The sequence below is a fragment of the Lissotriton vulgaris genome, chromosome 3_1 (assembly GCF_964263255.1).
Source record: "Lissotriton vulgaris chromosome 3_1, aLisVul1.2, whole genome shotgun sequence".
Taxonomy (NCBI): Eukaryota; Metazoa; Chordata; class Amphibia; order Caudata; family Salamandridae; genus Lissotriton; species Lissotriton vulgaris.
Window position 1 is genome coordinate 1,563,646,233 of NC_141689.1, and position 27,856 is coordinate 1,563,674,088.

The 27,856-nt window shown below is 42.7% G+C and overlaps 1 protein-coding gene across 1 annotated transcript in view; it reads left to right on the forward strand.

The window, feature by feature from the left end:
• The window catches only part of SMC2 (structural maintenance of chromosomes 2), a 380,518-nt gene that overhangs the window by 86,126 nt on the left and 266,536 nt on the right, over positions 1–27,856 (forward strand). The window contains exons 7-8 of the mRNA XM_086962048.1: positions 3,658–3,702; positions 9,346–9,579. Coding sequence (XP_086818174.1) covers positions 3,658–3,702; positions 9,346–9,579 — 279 coding nt within the window. The remainder of the gene's footprint in view (positions 1–3,657; positions 3,703–9,345; positions 9,580–27,856) is intronic.

Consider the following 27,856-nt stretch of genomic DNA (forward strand, 5'->3'; position numbering starts at 1 on the left):
AAAGCGCCTGAATGGCAATTTAAAAAAAAATATATATATATATTTCTCCTTATTGACAATGTTGTACATAAAGCTCACAGTAAAGTTACATCCCTTTTTTACTCCCCCCCCCCCCCCCCCCCCCACATCTTAGCCTGGGGCTATCTATTTACAGACACAATAAATCTCAGTTTTGCATTTGTGTTACATACATTTTCCCCCTGTTACTTTCTCTTAGATGCTCTGAGGGCCTATGGCAATAATTGGGAATCTAATTCACAGTAACAACGCCGTAATTTTGTATGTATGTAAATGAGAGAAAACAAATATGAGAACAATAATGAAAAAGAGGAGGGTAGGCGACAGCGACCGGTTCAGTACCATCTTCAGTGGATAGCAGAGAAAATTCTAGGGTTTGGGGGTCAGGCACTCAATAATGAGAACCTTATACAGGGACAAAAGAATTCAGTTGGGACTTCGTTTTGCTTATATGTGTGCACGAGATGGATGAGGGGCATCTGCATTACCTAGTCTGTGTGTAAGTGGTGGGCTGTCTAATGTATCCTCCCTGTCTGATGGTTGGGTAGTTCCTAAGTGCAGGTCTTCTAACATTTGTTTCCACACATCCAGATCCCTCTCTGCGTTCTCGTCCGTACGGACCATTTTTAAACAAACTTCTTCCGCCACACCCCACTCTCGCATGTCTGCCCTCCATTTATCTATATCGGGGGGTGCGTTATGAGTCCGGTAAATTGTGATTCTTCATTTCGCCACAATCAGGCCTAGGAGCTCAAATTTGTGCCTCATGCGTGTCTCTTTTTTAGGAACTGGAACTACTCCCAGTAGAAAATGCTTTAGTGAGGCTTTGGTGTGACTGTATCTATCTCTTGTCTCACCTGCTCCCAATACACTTGAAGGCAGGGGCAACTCCAAACCATATTAATGAAAGTGGCCGGATCAGAGCTGCACCTGGGACAGGCTGCTGATCTGCCTGGATTAAAACGCACCAACCGCTGGGGTGTCGGATATGCGTAATGTAGGTAATAAACTTGTCAATTTAAATTTGGTGTTACTAGCTACTTCGCGAACCTGTGCAAATGGCCTTGTTCACTCACCCTCTGTAAGTGGGGTGGGTAAGTCTGCTTCACATTTTTTTAGTTTGAGAGAGTTCAATAGTACGGTCCGCCTTCAGGGATTTATACAGACGCGAAATAAGTCCAGGCTCCAGAATTAATACCAATTTATGAGATTCCACAGGTTCGTCCAGGAACGAGGTCCAAATCTCCCCTGCTGGGCGACTTCTTTTTGCATATTGCAAATACTGGCCATCTGTGATACCAATATTTTGCCTCTTGGAACGTTAACGTTCCATTGGCATATAAATCTTCGGCTGTCATTCCACTGCGTAGTATCCATCACTGTTTGAATTTGGGAACAGCCCTGCAGCCATTGCAGGGGGGAGTGCTGTGACATATGGAGCCCTTTGGATGATCAGGATGATCAGGATGACTGCCTATTCCAAAGCATCACTATGTGAGGGAAATCTATGTGAGGGAAATCTATAGGGGGGCTTGAGCCCATCATGAGATAACCTAGGAGGGTCATGCCTGTATTCCAATCAGCCAACAATTCTTTTTTAGTATTTTGGCCCTCCCACATCATTGTGCTGCAAATTGTCCCGCTTGATGATATAGTATAAAGTCTGGGAGACCCAGGCCAGCTGCATCCATATCTAGCTTCAGAACAAAAATAGATATTTTGTGAATTAATTCTACCAAATAGTGAATGACATTCATCTTGAAAATTTCAATTAAATATTTCAGGAGAAATGCAACCAGAAATCCACACGAAGCAAATCACATTATTCTGAGAAAATGCACTGGTCTGTCTGTCTTTGTAGAGTAAAGTTTGGTCCTTTGTATCACAAAGTAGGTGTGATCATTGCTGTTGTAACCCTGTTTTATATTCATTTTTTAATTATTAGCCACCACATTGGCATCTTGTTGTGGCATCTGCCTAACCTTGTGCCATGGGTTCAGGAGTACCAGCAGCTGATTAATTTTACACAAACATTCACTATTCCAAGCACTTCCTTTTACAATGCAGCAAAACTGGTGGTCTTTCTGCCATTGTCTCTGAAAGAACTTCAGAAACAGGTGCAATATCCCTTTCAGTAACTACATCTCAGTCTTCTGAAGTCCTGGGAATCTTGCCTATGAAAATGGTGAACTAGCATTTGAAAGCATCTGTCATGGAAGACTGGATTGGTTCCCCAGGGCACCTCTAGCACCCAATCAATGATGCTTTTTATTTTATTTTCTAGATTTAAACATACATCAGAAATGCAGCTTGCATAACATCTAATGCTATTAGACTTCGCTCAATTATATTTCATCATTGTTCTTATACCATTAATTACATTTATCACATTGTAATTCTACATCAAAACCACCACCCTGTCCCCTATTGTCTGCACTTGTACACATCCTCATTCGAAGAATCTGCCTCCCTTCGTCACATATAATCTCTCTAAGCTTCCCAGATGTCTCTGGCATGCTTTTTGGTTCAGTATTTCACAATAGTCCTCCATCCTTTCATTACAATATGCCATATATTTTAGCCATTTCTCTTTCGTAGGAGCTTTGGCGGCCATTCGGTGTACCGACACCTGCCTCTTTGCAAATAGGGTGATGGAGACCAATCTACGTGCACTACTTGGAATACCTACATTGCATTACTGGAGATTGTCGATATTCTTTTTTTGTATTTGACTATTTTACCTGGGTTTAACATAACTATACACTCTGGTGTATAATATAATTGATGTAGTATCTTAAAATGTATCCACTTGTACCTGTAATTAAATGGGATACCTTTGACTTGCACACAGTTGTATTGCCAATATGTTTCTGATAAAGGTCTCCCCAACTCTATTTCCCATACCCGTCTGAACAAACATTCCTCTGCCGCCCCATAATTAATCATTTCTTTCGACACCTGGATCTTTATAGCCATGATCAAAGATTTTTCAAGCGGAAAGTTATTGTGGGGGTGCTGAGCCTCTGGTGCCTTATCCAGAAATAACTGGTTTCTTGAAACTGTAAAGTAGATGCTCTGCTCACATGTCTTTCATATAGGAAGTCCTTCTTTCCCATTTTATGGGCTGTCTGGCTCCGGCTCGAGTGCTCTCCACACACATAGCTATGTTAGGTTGAAAATGAAAAGGAAAATTAGTTGGTTTCGAAAATTCCAATACTAGAATATCAATTGCTGTATTGCCACTAGTTATATTGGAAAAGGTGCTAGCACATTGCCTTTAAACTAAATGCAAAGTATGAAGTCTCCAACTGGTAAAGAGTTCTTGTCCGAGTCAGAGTCCGAAACATTTATCAAAATATTGTAGTTAAGGTTATTGAGCAGATTTAATATTGTACAACATCAGTTCTGGAAGTATTCCAAATTAGTATGTGCCGTCCTTATAGCACAACCTACGACCTGGCTCGTTGATCTCAGGCATACGGATTATAAAAAACCCTGTCTTGTTGCATTGTCCTTGTTGACTTTTTCTGTAAATTCCTGTTAAAGGCAAGAGAGTTGATCGAATATAGCTAAAATATTTTGTGATAATGTAAATGTTTCAATACCCTTTGCTCACTACCCTCTGCTTTGTGTTTTCAGATTTTGGAAGAGGAAATTACGCCGACATTACAGAAACTGAAAGAGGTATCTAATCACATTAAAATGTTTCTAGATAATGTTATAACATTCTTTCTATTTATAGGCTGCTGTAGGATGCAGATTTTGAAAGTTGGTGTTAGGAATGCTCTAACATTTTGGTATGTCTGGGTGCTGACTTTCAAACTTTGCAAAATTTGCCAACGTTTCCATAAAGTCCCAAAATTATTTTGAAATAAGACATCTTAAATGTTTCTAGTCAGTGTACATTTTTTGACAATTAAATGAAAAAGTATGGAAGCTACCATAGCATGACAGTTTTCACATTACATACCGCTTTTGGTCAGCCTTTATTGGAAAGGGAGTTGGAATATAAGGCTCTAGGAAGAATGGTCTCTGGTTTTTCTGTACAGTCCTCTCATTTCACTCTTTCACTCTGTATCCTAGTGAGGCAAATCGATTTGAAAAACTGTTACAGAATTAATGGCAGTGCCCAGGTTAAGCACCTTAAGGGACCTACCCCACCCACCCCCCAGACAGCGATCACATTCATCGGTCCAGAGTCCCTACCGTTCGACAATTCAGCTATTCTAAGAGTCACACCACTCTGGATACTCTGGCACACGCACTCACACTCCTCCACCCACTCACGAACACTCATGCCGCCAACAGTACAAATCTTAGAACTAATTTTATCAACATACTTTGCAATCATACATGCGTCTGAAAAGAAACATCAAACAACGCAACCTAGGTTTTTTAAAAGATTTTTTAAATTGGTTTTTCACACATCAAAACAAACACAGTAAACAGTGCACTCACAGTGCACCCCCAGCACTCCTCCAGTGTTCCTCCTCCAGGCCTGCACGCCAGACCTATGTAAGCTTTTAATCATGGAAGTTTGACATAACCCCACATCCAGGTATGATCTAGACATCTCTACTCCCACAGGCTGCAACAACCAGCGTATGGATGACCTGCTCAATAAAGGATGAGAATGTGCAATCTTCCACAATTTTATCTGGAAATGCATTTTTCGGGACCCAGCAAATAATTTGAGACACTCTCCTGTCACTTCCCCCTTTCAGCTATTCAGGTGTCTTCCTTCAATAGAGTCTACAGACCCTCGAGCCCAACCAAAATATAATACATTTTAGACCTTATGACCATCCTCTCCTTACACCACATTCACTCCACATAGCATGGAGACTGAGGTGCTCCCTCTACACGATTCTAAATACTCTGGCTATCCATCAGTTCATCTCTAAACCCACCAATTCCTAAGGCAGCACCCTCAATTTTATCATGGACAGACTCTCACCATCAATTCTCTGCAAAACTCTGTTCCCCAGGAATATGCAAACCACTTTTCTTACTCCTTAATCACACCTACGCATTCAGGAAAAACTAAAAAATCAATGCGTCCATATTCTGTTCAAACACTTCTTCACGGATGCCGCTGAAGAAATCAGTGCACTTATCAACATGTACACTATTACCCAGAAAAAACGGATGGAACTCCATGCACCTCAAAAAGCTCTATCCGCTGCAACATAATACATCAACAAACTCTTAAAGAAGAAATGCATTTAATGCAGCAGACACAAATAGAGCCAGACAATGCCTTTCTTGACCTCACCAAACTCTCCACTCTGCAAGTACGTTCCTCTACACCATAGCCGCGTAACTAACTTCGACTCAGCAACTAACAAAAGCAAATCACTGTTCACCTCTGTCAAACACTGTATCCACACACAAGAACGGGTGGAGAGAATCAAACAAACGCATAAATGACACTACAAAACAGAAAAAATTAATCTGTTTTGAAAAACTGCCCTCACTCACACACTGAAGTGTGTGACATGCTTCATCATCGGGTCTGCCGCTCGGCGCCACAGGAGCAGGCAGTGTGGTGAGGTCGTCCTGACGGACCAGTTGTGTTCTTGGGAGGCCTCCCTGCCGGGCGTCTTGTCTAGCTTATAATTATAATAGCCTTGTATTTGTTTTCCGCGCTGTTGAGAATCTCCACACGTGCTGATAGATTGGAAATCGCTTTTGTGATCAGTTTATTTTGGCACTTGGATCGAATTGCGGTTGGGCCAGAAACAGGACTAGGAAACGACATACGTCCTGAAGAAGACCGGGATAACCTTTTGAGGCGCAGTTGATAGAGCGCGCAGGTCACCCGACTCTTATTTTACCAAATATGCACACCTGGGCCCATAACTTATTTATCACTATATTTCATTAATCAGGTAACCTACACACCGCTATCAGTAATCCTTATTCCTCTCTATTTATTTCCGTGTACCTGACTTACCAATCCTCAGAAACAGGTACCTAAGATCACAATGGAACAGGAGCTATCAGTGGATAGGCAAACAACATAAAATTGATACTTTGTACATTTGAAAATGTTTATACTTTTGTAATAACCACAAACGCAAGAATTTTCCAACACCTTTATCTAATTCATTTTCATCATCAAATGCCATGAGAATGAAATTTACACAGATCAGACTATCAATAACTAAGATCAGAAATACAGTGTAGCTATGAATCAGAGTGAGAATCATTTATAAATCGAAGAATAAAGGGAGGGGAAAAATAAGGAACACGCTATTTTAGTCTAACCGACTTTCACAACGTCACTAAAGGCGGGTAGAGAAAGGGAACATACTAATCATGTAAACTTTCAAATATTCTAACAGTTAAGAAGAACACCGAAACTCATGTAAGTCTCTATACCAACAAGTGCTTATTTTCTATAGGGAGGGTAAGAATGGAACATACTATATATGTAAACAGTTCAGTATTTGATAAAGGTAGGGAGAAGATATGGAACATGCTAGTAAAATACTTTACGTGAGAGTCAAATGACAGAGAAATTTGACATTGGCAAGTTTGCTTTATTTAAGACGGGAGAGAGAAAGATTTAGATAAACACCCACACAGAATATATTTACCTAGAACAGGATGGAGACTAACCCTGGCCACGGGTCAGTTAGGAAAGGCGGGAAAGGACCCTCAAGGACTTAGGATGCCAGTAGGCGAGCGGGTACAGCTCATGGACAGTCAGGACAGGATACCCTCGGGTTTGGATCGGGACTGGGCTCACCAAAGGGTATGACCAACACCTGCAGCTTCGGATGCAACGCCTGCGCTACCCCTCTCTGCAAGGAATCTGCCAATAACCCCAATTGGGTTCTCGAATCTCCCAGCAAAGTGCTTCGCCGGCACTTAAGGTTTCCAAACTCCGACTGAGTTTGTGGCAATTACGGACAGAGTGCTCCGCAGCTCTCTGTATCAATCACCTATAGAGTTCGTTGGGTCAGTGACAGGTCAGCTATTCGGACAAGTCGGACAATTTCTCTAGCTAAACCTAGGCAAGTTATACTGTTTTCGGGTCAGTGTACCACCCACCAATGTTGCAAGTGAAAGGATCCCCAACTTCAGATTGGACAAGAGAGGTGGTTAGGTCATGACACCACTATAATTTGGACTTTCTCACACTGAATATTCAATAGTTGCCCCTTGCATTTCAGTTCCCATGGCACAGAAATTCAGAATACAATAGAGCTTACAGTAGAACATTACAAATGTGACAAATGCAGATATGAGTTTGAGTCTTCTCGCTGGGGCACAGTTCAGGTTCCCATGAGCATCTTAGCTTCGGCAGCCAGCTGGCTGGGTTCCACTGCTGCAAGACTCTTTTCCTCCATCACGTGGTTAGTACCGCACGGGCTTCAAAGATGGAGTGGCACATCTCTCCCAGGCCCACAAAGACCGATACATGAAAAGTACGCGGAACCAATTTAGAAACACAGAAAATTATGAATACACTGTATACCATGATTGGCTATACTACACCCCTTACTTTATAATAACTATAGCATTAGGAGTTAAGCAGAACGAAACAGCTGGGCTAAAGCAGCAGTGCACTGCGCATGAGCGACAAGTTCCCTCCAGAACTGCGAGTGCGTCACATCACATGGTTATGACCGACGCATGCGCAGACTAGAATCCTGCAAAGCAGCGACCATGTAATATGCAAGCGTAGTTAGGATTAGTAAACACATAGGCAAGCATCACTGGGACACCCCCGTGTAGTGTAAAAGTGCAATATTAATAAGACAAACATGTTGGTTATGACGTTAACGTTATTCGAGGTTCATGAATACAAGCAAGTTGCATAATGTGCGAATCCTTGCTCCATCACAGTAAGTTGGTCGAAACATGTTGGCGACACAAGCAGCACCAGGAGGGTTGTTTTGAGCACTTAAATCTTCTTCATCAAACACTACCCATCCTTTTTCTCTTTTAATCCTGGTTGCGGAACCCACTAATAAAGGCTTGAAGGGTATCCTCAAACCAGTTTTAGAGCACTTTTCCATTACCTGCACTTTGTCGAATCACTAGTCCTAGTCACAGGGTGACACTCACTGATCAATCACTATTTATGTTGTCTTTGTTTCTTGTATTGTGTCTTGTGGTTTTTTGTTTTTTTCCCCTTCCCTTATGCTCCGTCCTGAGTGTGGCTACACTAGGGCGTTTTGTGAGCAGACCCGATTATGAAGCATGTCACACACTTCAGTGTGTGAGTGAGGGCAGTTTTTCAAAACAGATGAGTTTTTTCTGTTTTGTAGTGTCATTTATGAGTTTGATTCTCTCCACCCCTTCTTGTGTCTAGATGTAGTTTAGGGGGTTTGGGGTGGCGGCGTTGTATATTGAGTTGACCCTCTCCCCTTACTTGTGTATGGTGAAACACTGAATCCATTCACTTCGAGACCCTCCAGTCCAACAATCTGTTGACAAGTGGAATCTTCATTGAGAGTATTAAAAAAAATCTGATTCCACCAGTATGTCTCTAATTCACACATCGTTTCGCCTTCATGTAGGCGTTTTCCTTGCACGCTGAACTCACTGCTATCCATTCACTAAATCTTTACGTCTTGGAAGATGATTCCTAGCATCATACATTGTGCAATCACTTCATGGAGATCCACTCAATCATTGGCCAACACCTGAGGTAGTCGGCTTACCTGTCTTAGAGAACCCGGCTGATGACTTTGATGCAAAGCAGATCTTCGCTTTTTGAAGAAGCCTACTATCGACCCAGACATTTTTGCCAATTACCTCCTCCCTTTCAAAGGGTAAAATTGAAAAAACTAATTCCAGGAATGAATCACTTGAAACCTTTTCATTAAGGTGATTTATGGGTGTGGCTAAAGGTGAATGCTTGAGTAATTTCTATTGTTTACACGTCACTGCTAAAGACCGAGGGATTCATATTTATTAAGTAAATTCACTTTATTTGTGGCAGAGTGCCCAATGTTATATTACTCCTTCAGCTAATCTTTTAGTTTTATCCAGCAGTACTTTGTGTCCTGGGGCTTAGCAGTCCACACACAGATTCAACATATTTAACTATGTATCCCAGAGTGCTATTGAATAGAATTCCAGGGCTTGCTCAAGACGTTGCATGATATGGGACACCAGGGTCATTGGAAGATGAGAATCTTCAATTATTTTTCCTTCTATGTATATTCAAATCCCTCTTCTATCAGGTGACTTCAAGAATATCCGCCACCTTCCACTGGTGAAAAGTTGGATGTATTTGCAAACTATGGTATTAACATTGTTTGTTCTGCCTATTTGCTGAGGTCTGACTTTCCCTCTCTTTTCACGTAGGAACGCTCTTCCTATTTGGAGTATCAGAAGATCATGCGGGAGATTGAACATTTGAGTCGTCTCTATGTTGCTTATCAGTTTGTTTGTGCCGAAGAGACTAAAGTGCGCTCTGCTGAGGAGCTAAAGGAGATGCAGGATAACATTGTGAAACTACAGGAGTCCATTGTGGAAAATGAAAGGAAGGTGAAAGAACTCGGCAAAGAAATTGCGGAATTGGAAAAGAAAAAAGATGGGGTAAGTAATAGAAGACATATTGAGTAAAGGCCTCTTTTCCTCATCATTTTAATGTTTTATTTGTTAGGTCATTTTTTTGTTTTTAGGTGTAATGTTTTAATTCATATATAATGGGAAGTGTACTATGACAGCCAATGTGCTTTATTATTGAATTTAAGTGATCGAACCTTAACCTTCACATATCTGCCCCACTGAAACAGACTAAACTGATTCCACATTCTAGAACTCCTCCTTCTCAACTGTACCTTCAGTTGGTAATGTTCTCCACCATTTGAAGAAGTACATCTGTATAGCAACGTCCGTTTCTGGTCATGATTTTTTTGTTTTTATTTGCATTACTTAAGATTTAAAATGTTTTATGTGCTTTAGCTCTTTTTTTTTTGTTCCCAGAGTGGTCCCTTTATTTTAGAATCAGAAATGTCTTTGTTCTAACGTGGCTGTGACTTTTTCTTTACTGTCTGAGTGGTTTCTTTCTCTTTTAAGATCATAGGGAATATCATAGAAGTCTTCTATATTGTGCTAATCTATTACATTAACTAAGACAAGAATGCACAATATCACGTGAATGATTTAGTTGCTTCGGTGGAGCAGGGTGTAGACATTCTAGAATTTGTAACACTACCTTTGCCTTCATTGACATTTCTCAACTTTTACTGCAAATTGTTTGGCCTAAAGTGCTTTCTGCTGAGTTTTCCGTGAAGCATGAAATTCACAGGTTTGAATACTATTGTATAGTCTCATGCCATTGTCTTTGCCTCTCTGTTTATTTGTTTTACATAGTCCTAAAGACCTAGGTACAGCAGAGTGATTGAATGCTAACTCTATTCAGGAAAATGTTTTTTACAGAATAAATATTCAGAGAAAAAAACAGGAAAGTAGAGGGGAATGATGTGAAGGAAAGGGAGCATTGTGATTAACGAAAGATGAAACTAGTCTAAATTTACAGGTTAAGCTCTTTAGCGGAATCTTTCTATTTGTAGTTTTTTAACCAGAAAGGTATTTTATGTGCCGAGATGGAAGGGAAGTATTTTCCAGATAGTAGGCATAACTTTCTTAAAGGGTTGCCTTGAAATTTGAGCGTTCTAATTTTAGAGACCATTTGTTACTGAGACCTTGTGTCTCCTGTTATGATGAGACTCCTGGCTGGTTTTTGTGAGATGGCAGGAATAAGATAAGAATATACACAGGGCCACTGTAATTATGCGGCAGGGGATGGCTAAATTATGCGTCAGGATTAAATACATTTTGCGACAAGAAAAGGCAAATTTTGCAGCATAATGCAGCACATTTTCTTATAATATTGCTTCATTATTTTGTCGATTTTAGGTCTCGCCTAGGTGGAGCTTGTGCCGTCTCTTCGAGACATGCTGTATTCATGGTATGGGCATGAAGCTCCTCCCACTTCCCGCCCATGTTTTTAATTGGCTCCTGTCACAATGGTGGCTTTTCATTGGTCAATAGGTTTAGTAGTCCCTCCTTAGTACTACCTTTTCTTTTATTGTAACCTCCCATGAGGACACTCCCTGTTACATGTCCTGTTACTCTCTGTTATTTATTTAGTTTTGGCGCACTCTTCTAATTTTTGCTTCTTTAAGCTCAAGAACTACATGCAGCCACCCTTGCTCCCTCTCCTGGGCTGCAGCTGATTCCTCGCCTTGATCGCTCACTCTCTTCTGCTGCAACTGCCTCCCTCCTGCTTTTTGAAACGCAGGGCCAACAATTTGTTAAAATTTAGGATTCCTGCTTTTAAACATTTACGGCTTTTTTTTTTTTTTTGTATGTTCTTATATAGCGCTCGACTACCCGGAGGCATCTCAGCGCTTGCCTTGGGAACCCGTCCTGGCTTTTCCCTGTGAGATAGCCCCTAACGGGCATCCCCAAGGTGAAAGCCAGGCATCCCGCCGCGGGGGCCGTTGTGGAGATTAAGCAAGCTTAATGCCCAGAGTTGCAGAGTGTGAACCCATGATTAGGTCAGGCACCGAAGCGAGAATTATCGAGTCCGTGGACATTTGAGCTCAAGACCCTGCCGCGTCGGGAATTGAACCCTGGTCCCGGGTTTGACCTCTGCTTCAGGGTCTGCCTGCTCTAACCAGTGAGCCACACTTCTCCACGGCAAAAAACATCATGTAACCCATGCTGCACTCTCACAATGGCAGCCTTTCTCTTAATGAGGCAGCAACGCCTCTTCGTCTTCAATCCTCACTGCTCCTCCCTCCTGTAGCATTCGCTGCTCTGCCTGACCTCTCTCCATTCCCGGGGATCTTCCTGTTCTACTCCACCATGGCATTAATGTACCCGCCTGCATTTTGTAATGTGCTGAAACAGCATGTGTACACATTCCTTAAACTGGAAGCCACACTTTTTATTTTTCTTTCAGTGAAGGCATGCCGAGCTGAAGTTGCAACTGCCATGTCTTTCTTTTGTTTTGAGCGGCTTGCACTAATGTACCCGCCTGCATTTTGTAAGTGCTGAAACAGCATGTGTACACATTTCTTAAACGGGAGCAACGCTTTTTAGGTCTCGCCTGAGACAGCGCATGTGCTGTCTCTTCGAGAGACATTTAGTAAGTGGCTTTTAAAAGTGCGACCAGAGGCTTTTCCTGTCCACAAGCTTGCGTTCACGAGCGCAGCCGCCATCTGTCTTTCCTACGTCTGGCTTTCCTCCGTCTGGCCGTCATGGCTCATAAAGCTCAACGCTCTCCCAAGCGCCTCGCTCTGCCCCTCCCCCACCTCCTCGTTAGCTTCTCTTATCACAAGCTTCCCGCTTTGCACGGCCAATGCTTGTTTTATCTAACCAGCAGCACTCCATCTCCCAATGTTACAACCTCACCGACCTAACAAAGACACTGCAGTTTCTTCCGGAGTTTCAGTCCCTGAGCCCTGTGCTCGCTCTTCAGAGTGCAGAATGTAAAAGATATTTTAACAACGCGTAGGATTTTATTTTAAAAAAATGTCACTCAACACCACAAAGCCCACCTTAATCACCCTGCTTTAAGGTGGTAACCCGAGAGGCAGTGCAGGCAGCGGGCCAGAATAAAGAGACCCTTCTTCGGGCTGTTACTTGAGTATGGGCAGGTGGGAAGATCCCAGTTGTTAGCATACCTTTATTATGACCCAACAAACGTCGAAAGAAACTGCGCCGATTGCGTTTCTTTCATGAGCAAAAATCCATTACATTCACATGCCCCTAAAAAAACAAACCTCTCGTTGCGTAGAATCGCAGCTTTTTTTGCATTTACCCATCCTCTGCAAATTTTTAATTCTGAAAGCAGTTTGGCGTTGAACTGAATGTCAAACGTTCTGTTCTTAAACCGCCACAAAATGTTGCATTGAATTAAAGGCGACACCTAGGTCTTCATTAAGCTCCCTCATAATTAAATAAATAAAATGTCAACTTTTGGGGACATTTTGGGCAAATCCCCAGCGTATGCAAGACTTTCCATGAAGAAAGCTGTGTGACAATGGCTGTGCATTCCCATGGCAGGCAGTAAATATGTGCACTCACAAGTCTCCTCTAAGCGCTAGCCACCCTTTGAGGGTGCCTCAGGCAGACGCAGTGACTCTGTGTTTACTGTACTTCGCTCAAGCGCTATAATAGCCCCTCGCTGATAGTCGTTGTTTTCTCTGTTGAGTTGTTTGTTGTGTTTGCTTCCCACTTGGGTGCTGGCCTCACTCTGACAACTCTTTTCCGCATGAGTTGTGCTCCTCAGGCCTGGAAGTCTCCAGACCCTTCCAGTTGATTAGAGGCCCGCCTGAATGGTTTGTGCCCGGGAGCCACTCCAAGTCGAGGTGGGTAGAGCGCGGGCCCTGTTGAGCGTTTTAGGTGGAGATCTGATTATATAGTCTTTTACCTCGTTAATAGGTCTGGGGTCATTGCCTTTCACGGGTTTAATAGCACTTGAACGTAATCAAACTATGCTTTGCTTGAGAAAGTTTAGTCTGCTTTTCAGGTGCCTCCTTTTGATGTTTCTCTGCTGTTGTCGTGACACAATGCCTGCTGAGCTGCTTTCTGTTATGTATTTGAACACTCTAGTTTGTTCCTTGGTGATCATTATTGGTGCCCTAAGGACAGTATCCAAAATATGAGAAAAATCGGACTATTCATATATAATTCGAAGAAATGGAAACAAATGTTCCCTTTTTGTACTGCTGCCCATGTTCACTGTTGCCCCCTGTATAGTGTCCCTTTTCACGTGGTGATATATTTAATTGGTAACCCAGGGTGTTGTCCTATCATCAGGTATTTTTTTGTTGTTACTGTTTTATATAGCGCAACTCTACCCGAAGGTTTTGGAGCGATTTACATGAACACAAGTTACGTTACATAAGGACACATTCATTTTTGGTAGGCACGGGAAGATTAAGTGATTTGCCCAGAATTATAGGATGTTAAGCTGACGCGTGGTATCAATTGCCTTTCGCACCAAGGATATTGTTCTGCATAACTAAATACTTATAAGGTCCCAAAAGCGAGACCTATTGGATATGCCAGTGCTTGTTTTTTCCCCCTTTTCTTTCAGTGAAGGCATGCCCAGCTATATTTGCAACTATCGCTGCCGTGCCTTTATTTTGTTTTGCAAGGCGCGGCTTGCACACCTCCCTTTAACCTTCCACTCCGTTTGCTCCACCCCCTCCCCAGACTTGTATCACGAAGTGCAGTCCTTTGACTCTGTACTGTGCACATTCGGCATACTATTTCATTTGTGGATGATTATCAAAATCAAGAGGCTGGCTTCATGTGGTACCAGTCTCCAAAAAAGGTTATGTGACATTGTGGTCGCCGTGCCCCTATTCAACAGATCATTTATTTTTCCTTTGACAAAGGATCATCGCAGCACTCCCCAGTTCATTTCCGCCGTCTCATTGCCGCAGTGCACGGCGCTGCTTGCACTTTACTTAATCTCCCCGGCTTCCCCCAACAACACTTCCCACCCCTGACTCTGCGATTCAATAGCAGCAGGTGTTTCCAGGCAGGGCGGCAGCTACACCTAATTATATTACTTACCTACTGCTCAGGCCGAAGATAGCTATCTTTTAGCTTCTGTAATATTTATGTTCACAACGACTTCTTCGTAACATCAGTATCTGTTCGACTGCATGCCCAAATGTAGCTCCGGGGAGTGTGCCAAGATGACTTCAAAAAGTCAAATTAGAAAAAAAATGTGAAGCGCAGCTATTTTCTATTTCGGTACTTTAGTTACCAGTGCTAAGAATTGTGCATCTATTCGGGGTTCCAAAAGTATTTACGAGAGTTTGATGCATCTGCTCCCAAAAAACGTTCTGGCCTTAAGTGATGTCAACAAACGATCTCAGAATGGCCAAAAGATCACTCTCATTTCAAGGTGGTCTACAGAGTCACAAAAGTGACAGAGGATCACCATTTGATACCTGAACATACTCCTTGTGAATCCACCAGCCCAACGGCTACAGTGGGAGACAAAAACAGCTCCTACAGAAAAATCCCCCTGCTTACAGTTAAATACCTTAGAGCAATATAGCTTGAAAATAGATTCAGTTGGCATTTTATAATGCCAGGGTGCCCAATGGACCATGGAATAGCCATAAACAAAGCTGAGAACTGGACTAGGGCGTCAAAGGGTCATATCTCTGTAACCTTTGAACAGTTTGATGCTGCAGGGCTGCCTTAATTTGCGCACCTTCCTCCAGCTTCCTTTCTGATAATCCCTGGCTGAAAGAAGAATGTGGGGCTTGGAAGTGTTCTCAGGCTTTGTGGACGCAATTGAATTGTACAGACAAGTAGGCTCACCAACAGAGGCTGCAGGCAACAAACCTTCTCCTTGGCCATCGGGTGATGCAGTTGGAGGTTTAGGATGTCCTCAAGGATCTAGACAGGGAACCTCATGCTCGGTTATTGGTGCTGTCCCACCAGTCAGCTCTTCAGAAAGTCCTCTAACATCCTCCCCTAGTAATGTAAATTTCCATCATGGCCATGGGGAAAATTCATGTTGCTGTTGAGAGGATGTGCCAGCTTCATCCATGACTCTTCTCGAGCACTCTGGTTTCCTCCAGATGTCTTGAGTATTCCACTGACCACATCTGAATTCAGTGACTGAGCTAGAGGACATGGCTCTGAGTTGCAGAAAGTTTGACTTCTTTCTATGACTAGCGATTCATGGTATGTTCACAATTTAATCCATGGTCACTACAACAGCAGATGCACTGTCTCTAGCTTTGATCTTGCTGGCTTTGGTGGTTGTTGTCCTTGCCCGTGAATCCACAAGTATTCTTACCACTAGAATTAATTGACTGTGACTGATGGCTTCTGTTTTACAGCTTTATGTACCGACCTAATCGATAAAATGATGTGCTGGCCCTCAGTGGACTAGTTGGTTGTTAATTGGACTCAATTAGACTACAGATACACCAGGTACTGGACCTTATGTCTGCACTCCGAAACAGATTGTTCCATTTGCCAGGTTTGCTTGCGGCTCACTGGCAGTTTGAGTCTGGAGGGTTTAGTGGCAGGTTCAATAAAATCTAACATTACAACACCTAAAACCAAATACAGAGTAAAGAGCTGTAACAGACACTGGCACTGAGGTTTGAACTACTGTTTGGGGGTCTTGCTATTCCCAATGAAGGATCATATGCGCAATGAAGGTCAGAAGTCTCGAGAGTGCTTGCACTTTAAGTCCCTTTGAACAACCATTGGTCACTGGCCCAATGTACACCATACACAGTGTTAGGCTGTATGCTCTGAAATATCATTTGGGATCATATCACTGCCCAAGAAGCTGAAGAAGGAGCTAGAGATTTATGTTCCCTTTATATTTTATCTGTAGAACATTTTTCTTGCGTATATTAAGTGTTACAAAGCAAAGAACTGACATGATGGTCAGCTATTAAGGGGCTGTTAAGTGTCCTACTACATAGTTTAAAATACATCCCTTGTATGACTAAGCTTTGGACAGCTCTTCTTCACAATCCTAAGATTGTAAAGTGCTAAAAAGGAGTACCTGTTCATAGAGTTTGGTATACAGTCTTGAGTGGCCCATTAATGGAGCTGAGTAAAGGTTACACAAATTGGTACATTCAATACCATATCGCAAAATATATGTAGAGTTGAAAATCAATGGCCAATGCTTCACGTTTACAACTCTTTGATATTGCACAATATGAACTATAATGTGAATCATAGTGCAGTAGAGAGCACATAAAAATTAAAAATGCAGTAATGTAACAATATGGTAAATGATGAACAAACCAACACTCTATGTAAATGTAGTAGTACTTGTATAGCGCACAAATCGACCCATGAGGGTATCTCGGCGCTTGTACGCATACCGCTGTGGAACCCTTCCTGGCTTTTCCCTGTGAAGTGCCCACTTCTGGGCACCCCCAAGGTGAAGCAAGGCATCCTAGCGTTGTTGGGTCCTTTGTGGAGATTAAGCAAGCTATTGGCGTGCAGTTTGCTGGCAAGACTGGATATTGTATTTAGAAAGGATAAATTAAATGTGAACTATTATGTGAATCTCAGACCACTACAGGGCACATAAAGCGAAAAATGCAGTGGCGGTATGAAATCACTGCTAATATGGAAAAAACAAAAAACTCTGTTTTCCAGAATGCCCCTTACCGGCAAGACCCTGCAGGCACATGTAGTGTTACTTTTTAAAGCAAGGCTTGGCGCCTTTGATGGCTCAGCAGCACTGATGGAAAAGAATTGTATTTACATTTGCATGTCATTTGCATGTAATGAATGCCTAATTAAAAGTGCGCACAATAAAAATGGATGTAGGACTTGGTAGTTGTAACCCGTGAGCAAGGTCTAGGCTGATCGAAACACTTCGGGTGCGTCTTCTAATTGCTAACACTCTGTGAATAAACAGAAGATTTCACCACTTCGCGGAGTGCGGCCGTTTGTTCATCAAGGGAACAGGATGGAGAATTCATTAGCGGCTTGGCCTGCACCGTCGTGCTTAAAGTAAAGTGCGCCTCACTTGTCAAACATGGACAACTGGGTAGGAATATATATATATATATATTCACTGAAAAAACCATAGGTTTCACACCAGTTATAGTTAGCTGGAAATTTTACTGATATAAAACCATTGAAATTCCCACGTTATAGTTAGATGGACTCACTATAACTTGCGCGTGCAATGCACTGCTGATGACGTCACATATTACATCACTCATGACATGGTCAGTGACATCACTCATGACATCACTGATGACACCATCCAGTGAATGTGTGTCTTTCTGAAAAATAAATATATTTTATATATGTATATGTAAAAGTTGATGGAAGAATAAATGTTTAAATAAGTGTCTAAATGGATGGTTTTTAAAAATTGATTGGTTAACTGGCTTATTAAGACATCATCAGCAGTGCATTGCACGCGCAAGTTATAGTGAGTCCATCTAACTATAACGTGGGAATTTCAATGGTTTTATATCAGTAAAATTTCCAGCTAACTATAACTGGTGTGAAACCTATGGTTTTTTCAGTGAATTTAATAGGTTTTTTAAATGCTAATTCCTAACTATAACTGGTGTGAAACCTATGGTTTTTTCAGTGAATTTCATAGGTTTTTTAAATGCTAATTCCTTTGTATATCGAGTTTCTAACCTTTTTTTTTTTTTTTTACAATTTGCTGTTTTTTTTAAAGTATTCATTTTTTTTATATAATTTTTTTCTTTTGCGCTCTGGGTGCGCGCTCCGGGAAGCTTTCAGCTAAGCTCTCCGGTAAGCTTTTCCGTGAGCTCATCTGAAAGCGCACCCAGAGCGCAACTGTCGTTCGTGAAAAAAAATATGAATGAAAAGTTAATAATAATGCAAAAAATTTCGTACCATACAAATAAAATTAGTTTTTTTTAATAAGGAAAATGATTATGCATTTCTGTAAAAGTTTGATGACGTCACTTCGGCGCGCAACGTAAGTGCCCTCGGAAGCGCCTACGTTCGCGGCGCGTAAACGCACGCAAAAGCGCCTACGATCGCGCCACGTTTGCGCCCCGGAAGCGCCTACGATCGCGCTGCGTAAACGCACCGGAAGTGCTCCGGAGCGCGCAGCGTAAACGCGTCGGGTCATGTGACCCTAAAATAACACTTTTCATTGGTTGCTAACAGTTTTTTTTTTACAATGAATGAAATCCCCACCCATTTCCTTCACTTCTTCTTTCACTTTTGTGACTGAAAGACCTGCCTTTTTGCTCTTGCATATTTCTTGGATAATCATGGCTGCCAGACCATCCAGCAGTGAAGATGAGCCTGAATTCATTGATGAAGAGCCTCCTCAGCCGAAGGTCAAAGAGCATTTCATCTGGAAATTTTTTAAGTTTCCAGCAGACCAGAAAAAGGTGAATGCACCAAAAGTGGAGTGCAGGATCTGCAAACAGGTCCTGTCACGGGGTAACCCCCAAAAAAAGTACTCTTTTGGCAACTTTACCATGATTCGCCATGTGGAGAGGAGGCACCCCCAGAATTTTGCCCGGGAAAGTGTCAGGGCTCTGGCACAAGAGGTTCCCAGAGATGGGGCCTCTACATCAACCGGAGGAGCAACTTCTTCTGGGAGAGATCAATCGCAGGAGCAGGTGGCAAACATACAACCTGCATTTAACCATGGGGTCGTCAAATGCAGATACTGCAATCAACTCCTCACCTATGGGGAGCAAAGTGTCCTGCTCATGGTTCGAGCATTGGAGAACCATCGCTGCCCTTCCCATCCCTAATTTTTTTGTTTTCTTTTTGCTCCTGTTGAGCAGTTTCCATTCCCTGTTTTTGTTCCTGTTCAGTTAAAAGAAGAAAACCAAAAGTTCTTTTCAGAACTACCTCCAATTCTCATCAAAGAGCTATATTCTTAAAAAAATGAAGAGTAAGTGAAATATAGTGCATTGATAATTGAAAGGAGAATGAGTAAGAAAGAACAGAAAGGTATGAGAGGTGAAAGGAAGTGAAGTAGGAGGAATGAAAGAAGGTGAGTGTTAGAAAAGAAAGTTATGACACAGTGAATAAACTGGAGGCCTCATTTCTGAAAAGTGACGCATCGCTACGTGAAAACAGCAATGCGTCACTTTTGTGGACGCACTCCTTATGACATTCCAGATATGTCATATTTAATATATGACTAATCAATTCGCAAGGAGTTACAGATATGTCAGTATTTCTGACGTATCTGTAAACACAAAAGTAACGCATTGCTGGAGTGCGTCACAAAAGTGACGCAACTCCAGTAATGTGTCCTTTCACATGGAAAAAGCACCATGTGAAAGGTTTGCTGTGAAGCAGGCGCAAGATTTTGGCGCAACAGCATCCTAAAAGTGACGCACTGCGTCATTATTACCAAGCTTTTTGCAGGGGAACACCCCCTCTGCATGCATTATACCTGACGCTATTTTTAAAAAGTGACGCATCTAGGTACATGGGTCACTTTTTAAAACTCTGCGCCACATTATATCTGCATCAGGTATAATGTATGCAGAGGGGGCATTCCCCCGCAAAAAGCTTGATAATAACGACGTACTGAAATCTATGAGATTTCTCTGCGTCACTTTTAGGATGCTGTTGCGTCAAAATCTTGCGCCTGCCTCCCGTCACTTTCATGTTTACAGATATGTCAGAAATACTGACGTATCTGTAACTCCTTGCAACATGATTCGTCATACATTAAATATGACACATCTGGAATGTCATAAGGAGTGCGCACAGAAAAGTGACGCATCACACCAGCAGTGTAATAAAATGTGCCTCGTTGCACTATATTTAAAGGACGCAACAGCATCCTAAAAGTGACGCAGTGAAATCTCAAACATTTCACTGCGTCGCTATTACAAAGCTTTTTGCGGGGGAACACCCCCTCTGCATGCATTATACCTCACGCAGATATAATGTGGCGCTTGATTTTAAAAAGTGACCCATCTACCTAGATACGTCACTTTTTAAATATAACGCAACGAGGCACATTTTTTTACACCACTGGTGCGATGCGTCACTTTTCTGTGCGCACTCCTTATGACATTCCAAGTAACGCATTGCTGGAGTGCGTCACAAAAGTGACGCAACTCCAGTAATGTGTCCTTTCACATGGAAAAAGCACCATGTGAAAGGTCTTGCGTCAGTCTAACACCTGCTGTAAAGCAGGCGCAAGATTTTGACGCAACAGCATCCTAAAAGTGACGCAGTGAAATCTCAAAGATTTCACTACGTCGCTATTACAAAGCTTTTTGCGGGAGAACACCCCCTCTGCATGCATTATACCTGACGCTATTTTTAAAAAGTGACGCATCTAGGTACATGGGTCACTTTTTAAAACTCTGCGCCACATTATATCTGCGTCAGGTATAATGTATGCAGAGGGGGCATTCCCCCGCAAAAAGCTTGGTAATAACGACGTACTGAAATCTATAAGATTTCTCTGCGTCACTTTTAGGATGCTGTTGCGTCAAAATCTTGCGCTAGCCTCGCGTCACTTTTATGTTTACAGATATGTCAAATACTGATGTATCTGTAACTCCTTGCAACATGATTAGTCATACATTAAATATGACACATCTGGAATGTCATAAGGAGTGCGCACAGAAAAGTGACGCATCACACCAGCAGTGTAAAAAAATGTGCCTTGTTGCACTATATTTAAAAAGTGACGCATCTAGATAGATGCGTCACTTTTTAAATATTGCATAACAATGCGCATTTTTTTACACCGCTGGTGCGTCACAAAAATTGACGCACAGGAGGCGCAAAACTGGCAGCGCAAGGCCTTCATAAATATGGTCCTGGATTTTCCCCGTGCTTCGCCGGTGCGCGTACCATGCGCTTCCCCCGCGCAAATCGAAAAAAAAAAAAAATGTAATGCCCCGCAGGACCCTATTTTAGCCCCTACATCAAACCTAGGGGGTCAGAGGGGGTCTACTCTTCCCCCTTATGGTCATTTGCCCCTTTTTTTTCAAACCCCTTGTGTCTCGATTTTACCGAGACACAAGATGGCGGCCGCTCCAGACTGTTTAGAATGTTTACAGACACCCAAGAGCCAATCAGCTTCCTGCGCGCAAGTCGCGTGTCGCGCCTGGAGCGCACTCCGGTGCGCGCACCGGAGAGCGCCTATAGATATATATATATTTTTGCACCTAAATTACTCAAAATCCACTGCAGCACATATCTTGAGACATAGCAAAGGCACATCGGGCTACCAGTCCCTTCAATTTTGCCAAGTTTGGTGGAAATCCATTCAGCCGTTCGGGCTAAAAGTAAAATCGACCGCCCTATGGAAATTTACATGGGGAAAACGCGTTTTGGGACCCCCCTTTTATCTCGGCCCCCGCTTGACGTATCCCCCCCAAACTTTCAAGGAAGGACCGGAGCTCGACGAGGCCATTTTCAGGAAATTTTCAGGCAGATTCGTCAACCGGTGCCAAAGTTATTCCAAATAGAATTTTGAGATTTAACATTGAAAAAAATCCTAACTATAACTACCTACTGGCGACCGCCAGTAGGTAATATATATATATATATATATATATATATATATATATGTATATATATATATATATATATATATATATATATATATATATATATATATATATATATATATATATATATATATATATATATATATATACACACACACACACCACACCAAACTTCACCATCAAAGAAGGCGCTGACTCCGTGTATCTCAGTTCAAGGGTGTTTATTTCTTACATCAGCTTCTGCTCAGACGCGTTTCGGCGGCTACTCCCGCCTTGCTCACTAACATCTGACCATAGAAAATTGCGCTTATATACATGTTACAATTCACATGAGTCATAGTTAACATCACTAATTGGCATTGTTTTGTTGCCATGGCGACTTGGGTTACACCCACATGCTTACGTGACCACTCGCATGATTTTGACATTTTTTGGCGGGTTAGTTAATTGCCAAATGCCACGTTCATTAACCTGTTGTTCAAACATTACCAACATGTTTTTAAGAGAATTACCCGGAATTTCTAATACATTTTAACCTGTACATATTGGCACTGACGAGTATTTTATCATGTTAACCCGCCGTTCTCTGTTTTTACAGAATAAATTTCAACATTTTGTCAAAGAAACACATAATGCTTATTCCGTATACACCTACGTCATTTGAGTTTTGGCGTATCTGAGGAAAGGTGTGTGTTTCTCTTGTGACTGTGATTGGTTGTGTGGGGTGGGTTCGTACAAAGGCGCTCAGTTTCACCGGTAATCGGTTTGCTGGCCTAGTGGCAGAGTCAGAACATGTTGCAATGTGAACAGTCTCTCCTCGTGTAACCGGTAAGGTGAATTTGCGTTTGTTAATGTGAGCTCCTCCTAACATTCTAACAACCGTCACTGTACTTACAGAAAAGGAGAGGAGAATACCCCGCTAGTGCGCAGTTATTCCTTTGTTGAATTAAAGGAACCCTCCTAAGGTCTTGTATTCTCTCGTGCCGAGTATGCAGGTATGGCGGTTAATGTCTTATGTGGGGGAATTTAACTACATGTGACAGATAGTGCAAATTATTTACAGTGATCGCGCAATCTGGTTTATGATGTTGTAGGGTACTCGGGAAAATAGAGTTGGGCTGTTCTAGATATGAACATTTAGGGCTTCATCAGCATTAAGCCCTGCGGGGATTTTAGAATTCAGTAATATAATGTTTCTGGATTCTAGGCGGCGCAACGCAAGCTTGCGATTGCCGCCCCTTACATTTTTTGGGATACTGTCTAGGACAAAATACGTCAGACCTCTAGCATCACCACCATGTATCTCGTGGATATGTCTTGCTACTGGGTAGGATGGGTCCTTGTTTGTGATCGCCCTCAGATGTTGCAATATTCTTACATGCACTGGGTGGATGGTAGACCCTACGTATTGTTTCCCACATATACATGTAAGCACGTATACAGCATATTCCGTTTTGCATGTATAGTGTTCTCTGATGGAGTAGGGTTGTTTGCGAAAGGGTACAGTGATGCTAGTTGTATTTTTGCCATGGCTGCAGGCCTTACATTTTGTGCATTTCTTAAAACCTTTTTGTGACTGAAACCAGTTTTTTTGTTTTTGTATAGCCGGGGCATTGCGGACTAATTGCTGCCGCATAGATTTTGCTTTCCTGAAGGACACTAAAGGTTTGTCACCCATTAAGTTCCCTATGGTTGTATCATTGCGGACCAACGGCCAGTGCCTTCTAAGTATTTTTCGAAGGTTGGCGTGGTGGCGATTGAAACCTGTAATTAACCTGGGTGGTTGTCTTTCTTGTGTCTGAACCCCAGACTCTGTTTCCACAGGCAATAGTAAGTCATGTCGGTTTTTCGTGCTACATTTTGCCTCAGCAGTCTTGCATGTTTTTTCAGTGTACCCTCTATGTTTTAATCTCGTGAAGAGATTGGTTTTGGCTTCTGATAACCCTTCACTTGTGCTGCAGTTGCGTGTCATCCTGAGACATTCTGCGTACGGAATGGACTGTTTGAGTGGTGTTGGGTGAAAACTGTTTGCGTGGAGGATTGCATTGCCCGCAGTGGGCTTGCGGTAAGTGCGTGTTTGTATTTTTTCATTCTCTACAAACAATTCTACATCCAGAAACTGAATGCTCTCCTTGCTAGCATTACAGGTGAATTTTAGATTCAAAGAATTTTCATTTAGCTGTTCTGTAAAGCTTTTTGCACTCTCCACACTGCCCTCCCACAAAATAAAGATGTCATCAATAAAACGTTTATAAACAACAACATTTCTGCTTATTGTCTCCTCATACAGTGTCATAAGCACCCGCTCCTCCCACCAGCCCATATGCAAATTCGCATAGCTGGGGGAGAAGCAAGTACCCATTGCTGAACCTTGGATTTGTTTATAAAACAGTCTATCGAATATGAAGGTGTTATTTGTGAGGCACCACTCATATATATATATATATATATATATATATATATATATATCTATATCCACAATAAGCTATCCTATAGTGGGTATTTGGGCACATGCCATTGTTTCTGATATTTACTTTTAACCGCAGAGTCCTCAACTTTTGAATATTCATCAGGAAGTATCCCTGTGCACCATTAGATTGTGTCCTGTGACTCCATGGTTTCACTCCAAAAGTGACGTGCGGAACCAATTGTAGAAACCACTTGCACAGGCTGACGTCAGTTCCTTTCGTTCTGCACCACCAGACTCCAATCTGGGGCTACCCCTTTTCCCAAGACTGTAGCATTTAAACCTTGCAGAGACTATCCTAAGCAAATCTGTGACGGATCCCCATCAGGATTGCTTGTGGTGTGTCAGTACACAACTCCACTCCTGCAGTGACTGCGCCCTTATGAATCCCCAGGCCATCTGGGTCGGTGAGGCAAAGCTCTAAGTTGGAAAGCACAGAAGGACTACGCAGTGATGGGTTGAATTTGAAGTGGAGGTCCCATTTCAACTCTGTCGTTCATGAGGTTGATCATCGTCGCATTCTAAGTCAGGCAAGTTGAAGAAAAAACATAGTCCAAGAGTGACTCAGCACCTTCCTGATGCTCTTGAACTGTGGAGAATGTGCAAAGGGGTCAACAAGACTCGAGCCTCATTCCCAAAGCCATTCTCCTTCTGAGCCGTTTCTGACCCTTGTTTTGATGTTACCCGTATTTCTGGGGTCATCTGTGACGCCTCAGCATATCAATCAAAACTGTGAAGCCCTGCTGCATGTTTTTTTGGCACATTACTGGCTCACACTGGTGTGCCTCCGGGCCCCAAGGAATTGAAAGCACCTCCATCTGGGATTCTGTCTGCCAGTCCACGCTCTGTTCCAGCTGGACCTGCTATAGGCTCTGCACCGGCTAAGTTACTTACTCCGATCCTGGCGCCATGACCCAAGGCAAACCCTGGAGTATTGGTGCTAATGTCTGCACCAGACGAACCAGTGCCCCCTTTGTGCTTTCCAGCTCCGAGTTAATGCCAGGCCAACTGAGGCCAAGCCCTAATCTACTTGTACCACAGCCTTTGGGTAACCCATCATACTCTGCCCCTGCCGAAAGGAAGGGATCAAATTGTGCATACTTTATTTGGAGCAGGTTCTGACGATGCATGTGATGCTGGGGAGTCATTTGACCAACCATATACGGAGGACAAGTAGTTTTGGGACCTCAAATACACCAGAGGTATGAATACCTCACCAGACACTGGACTAGTTTTACTTCAGAGTCCTGCCACTGAAGAGAGAGCCTCATTAAGTCTAATACCTCACAATTGGTAGTTTTTTGTATAAGCAGGTTCTTATTCAATGTGTATCTAATCAGGAAACGATTTGGATACAAACTGTAATATAATATGGGGACCTGTAGTTCTTCCATATAGCATTAGATAGTGCAGAATGCACTGAGTTCATTTATCGTAAAAATTGCGTGGTTTTAAAGATTTTAAAGTCTGGTTTTTAGTCGGGCATTTTAACTATGAAATAACCTTTTTTTATTGAATTACCTGGATTTTAATGTAGTAATGTAAAATTACTGCTACTGAATCAATTGCTACTCTGCCCCACCATATTAATTGTAATGTGTTCATGTGATTAATTGTTGTCAAGGGCATTTTATATTTTTGTCTGTAAATGTTTTCCTTTTGTCTTTGTACTTCCTGCTTTTATGGCTATATTAGCCGAAATAAAGTTGAACTGAACTGAGAGCCTCAGTCACAATGATCATGGGAAAGGAAGCAGAGGTTTTCGACTTTCAGTTAAAATTAGGGAGAGGAAGTAAACAACTGAAGTGTTTCCACCTGGGCAAACAAATACTGAGCCTCTACACCTGTTTAATGAAGCCTCACAGACACTCCTCTTGGTGCTGTGTCACAACTCTGTTCCGGACCTCGGTGAACAGACCGTTAGCATGGCGCCATTGTCCAGCCTGAGGAGATCTGGACCTTTTGACTCTACAACCCGCTTGTGAGAGCCTAGTTATTTAGGCCTCTAGGAGCAAACTAAACCCTAAAGCTTTCTGTGCCTCACCACCTGACAGGGGATCTAAACCCATCAAAACATTTGGGAATCACATGTTTTTATCAGCCAGTTTGGCACTATGTTCTATTAATGCCAACTACCTCTTAGGGTGTTATGCTTGTGCTATTTAGCACCCAAGCACCATCCCGCCCTTGGCAAAAATTTGGACACGGCTGCATGAACTCAAGCACTAGCCTCCACTACACCTGAGCTGGACTCAGACCCCTCCAGAGCAGATGTCCAACTCCGCTCCTGGATTGAATAATCCCTCGCCGCTATCCTCCCCGTTAAACCCCTCCCCAGTAAAAAGGGAACTTTCAAATCTCCCTGGTTCACTCCGGAACTACGTGAACTTAGGAAAAGGTGTAAAAAGCTTGAGCGCCTCTGGAGGAAGGACTGGGCAAACTAAAGTAAAAACGATTATAGGTCAGCCATGAAGGAGTACAAAACTTGTATAAAAAACACCCAGGCAACCTTCTTCGAGGGAAAAATACTAGCTGCTGCTAACTCAGCCAAAGAAACCTATCGTATTGTGCGTCTCCTAACGAAAACCCCAGAACCACTGCCCATACCAGACCCATCGGGCACTAGATGCAACCAGCTAGCCGAGTTCTTCTCAACAAAAATCAACAACATCCTTAAAACCCTCCCCACCCACAGCACTTCCCAACTCCCCCCGACTCCTCCCACTGGGCCGGAGGCCCCATGTCTCGACACGTTCTCCCAGGTGTCCACCGAAACGTTTCTGACCACCCTACAGACAGTGAAGAGTGGGGCCCCCTCAAGTCAAGTCAAGTCAAGTCAAGTCATAGAATTTGTATAGCGCACTACATACCCAGAGGGTTTCAAGGCGCTTAGGAAGGGGAGGAGGATTATTTGTCGAATATCCACGTTTTAAGCTGCTTTCTAAACGCTAGGTGATTCTGGGTGAGGCGAAGGTAAGCGGGCAGTGAGTTCCATGTTTTGGCAGCCAGGAATGAGAAGGATCTGCCTCCCATGGTAGTCTTGTTGATGCGAGGTACAGTGGCGAGGGCTTGGCTGGAAGAGCGAAGTTGGCGGGAGGGGGTGTAGAAGGACAGTCGAGAGTTGAGGCAGTCTGGACCGATGTCGTAGAGTGATTTGTGTGCGTGGGTGAGCAGTCGGAAAGTAATTCTCTTGTTGACGGGTAGCCAGTGGAGGTCTTTAAGGTGACCAGAGATGTGTTCGTTGCGTGGGATGTCTAGTATGAGCCTGGCTGAGGCGTTTTGGATTCGTTGTAGTTTCTTCTGGAGTTTAGCGGTGGTACCTGCGTAGAGGGTGTTTCCGTAGTCCAGTCGGCTCGTGACTAGAGCGTGGGTGACT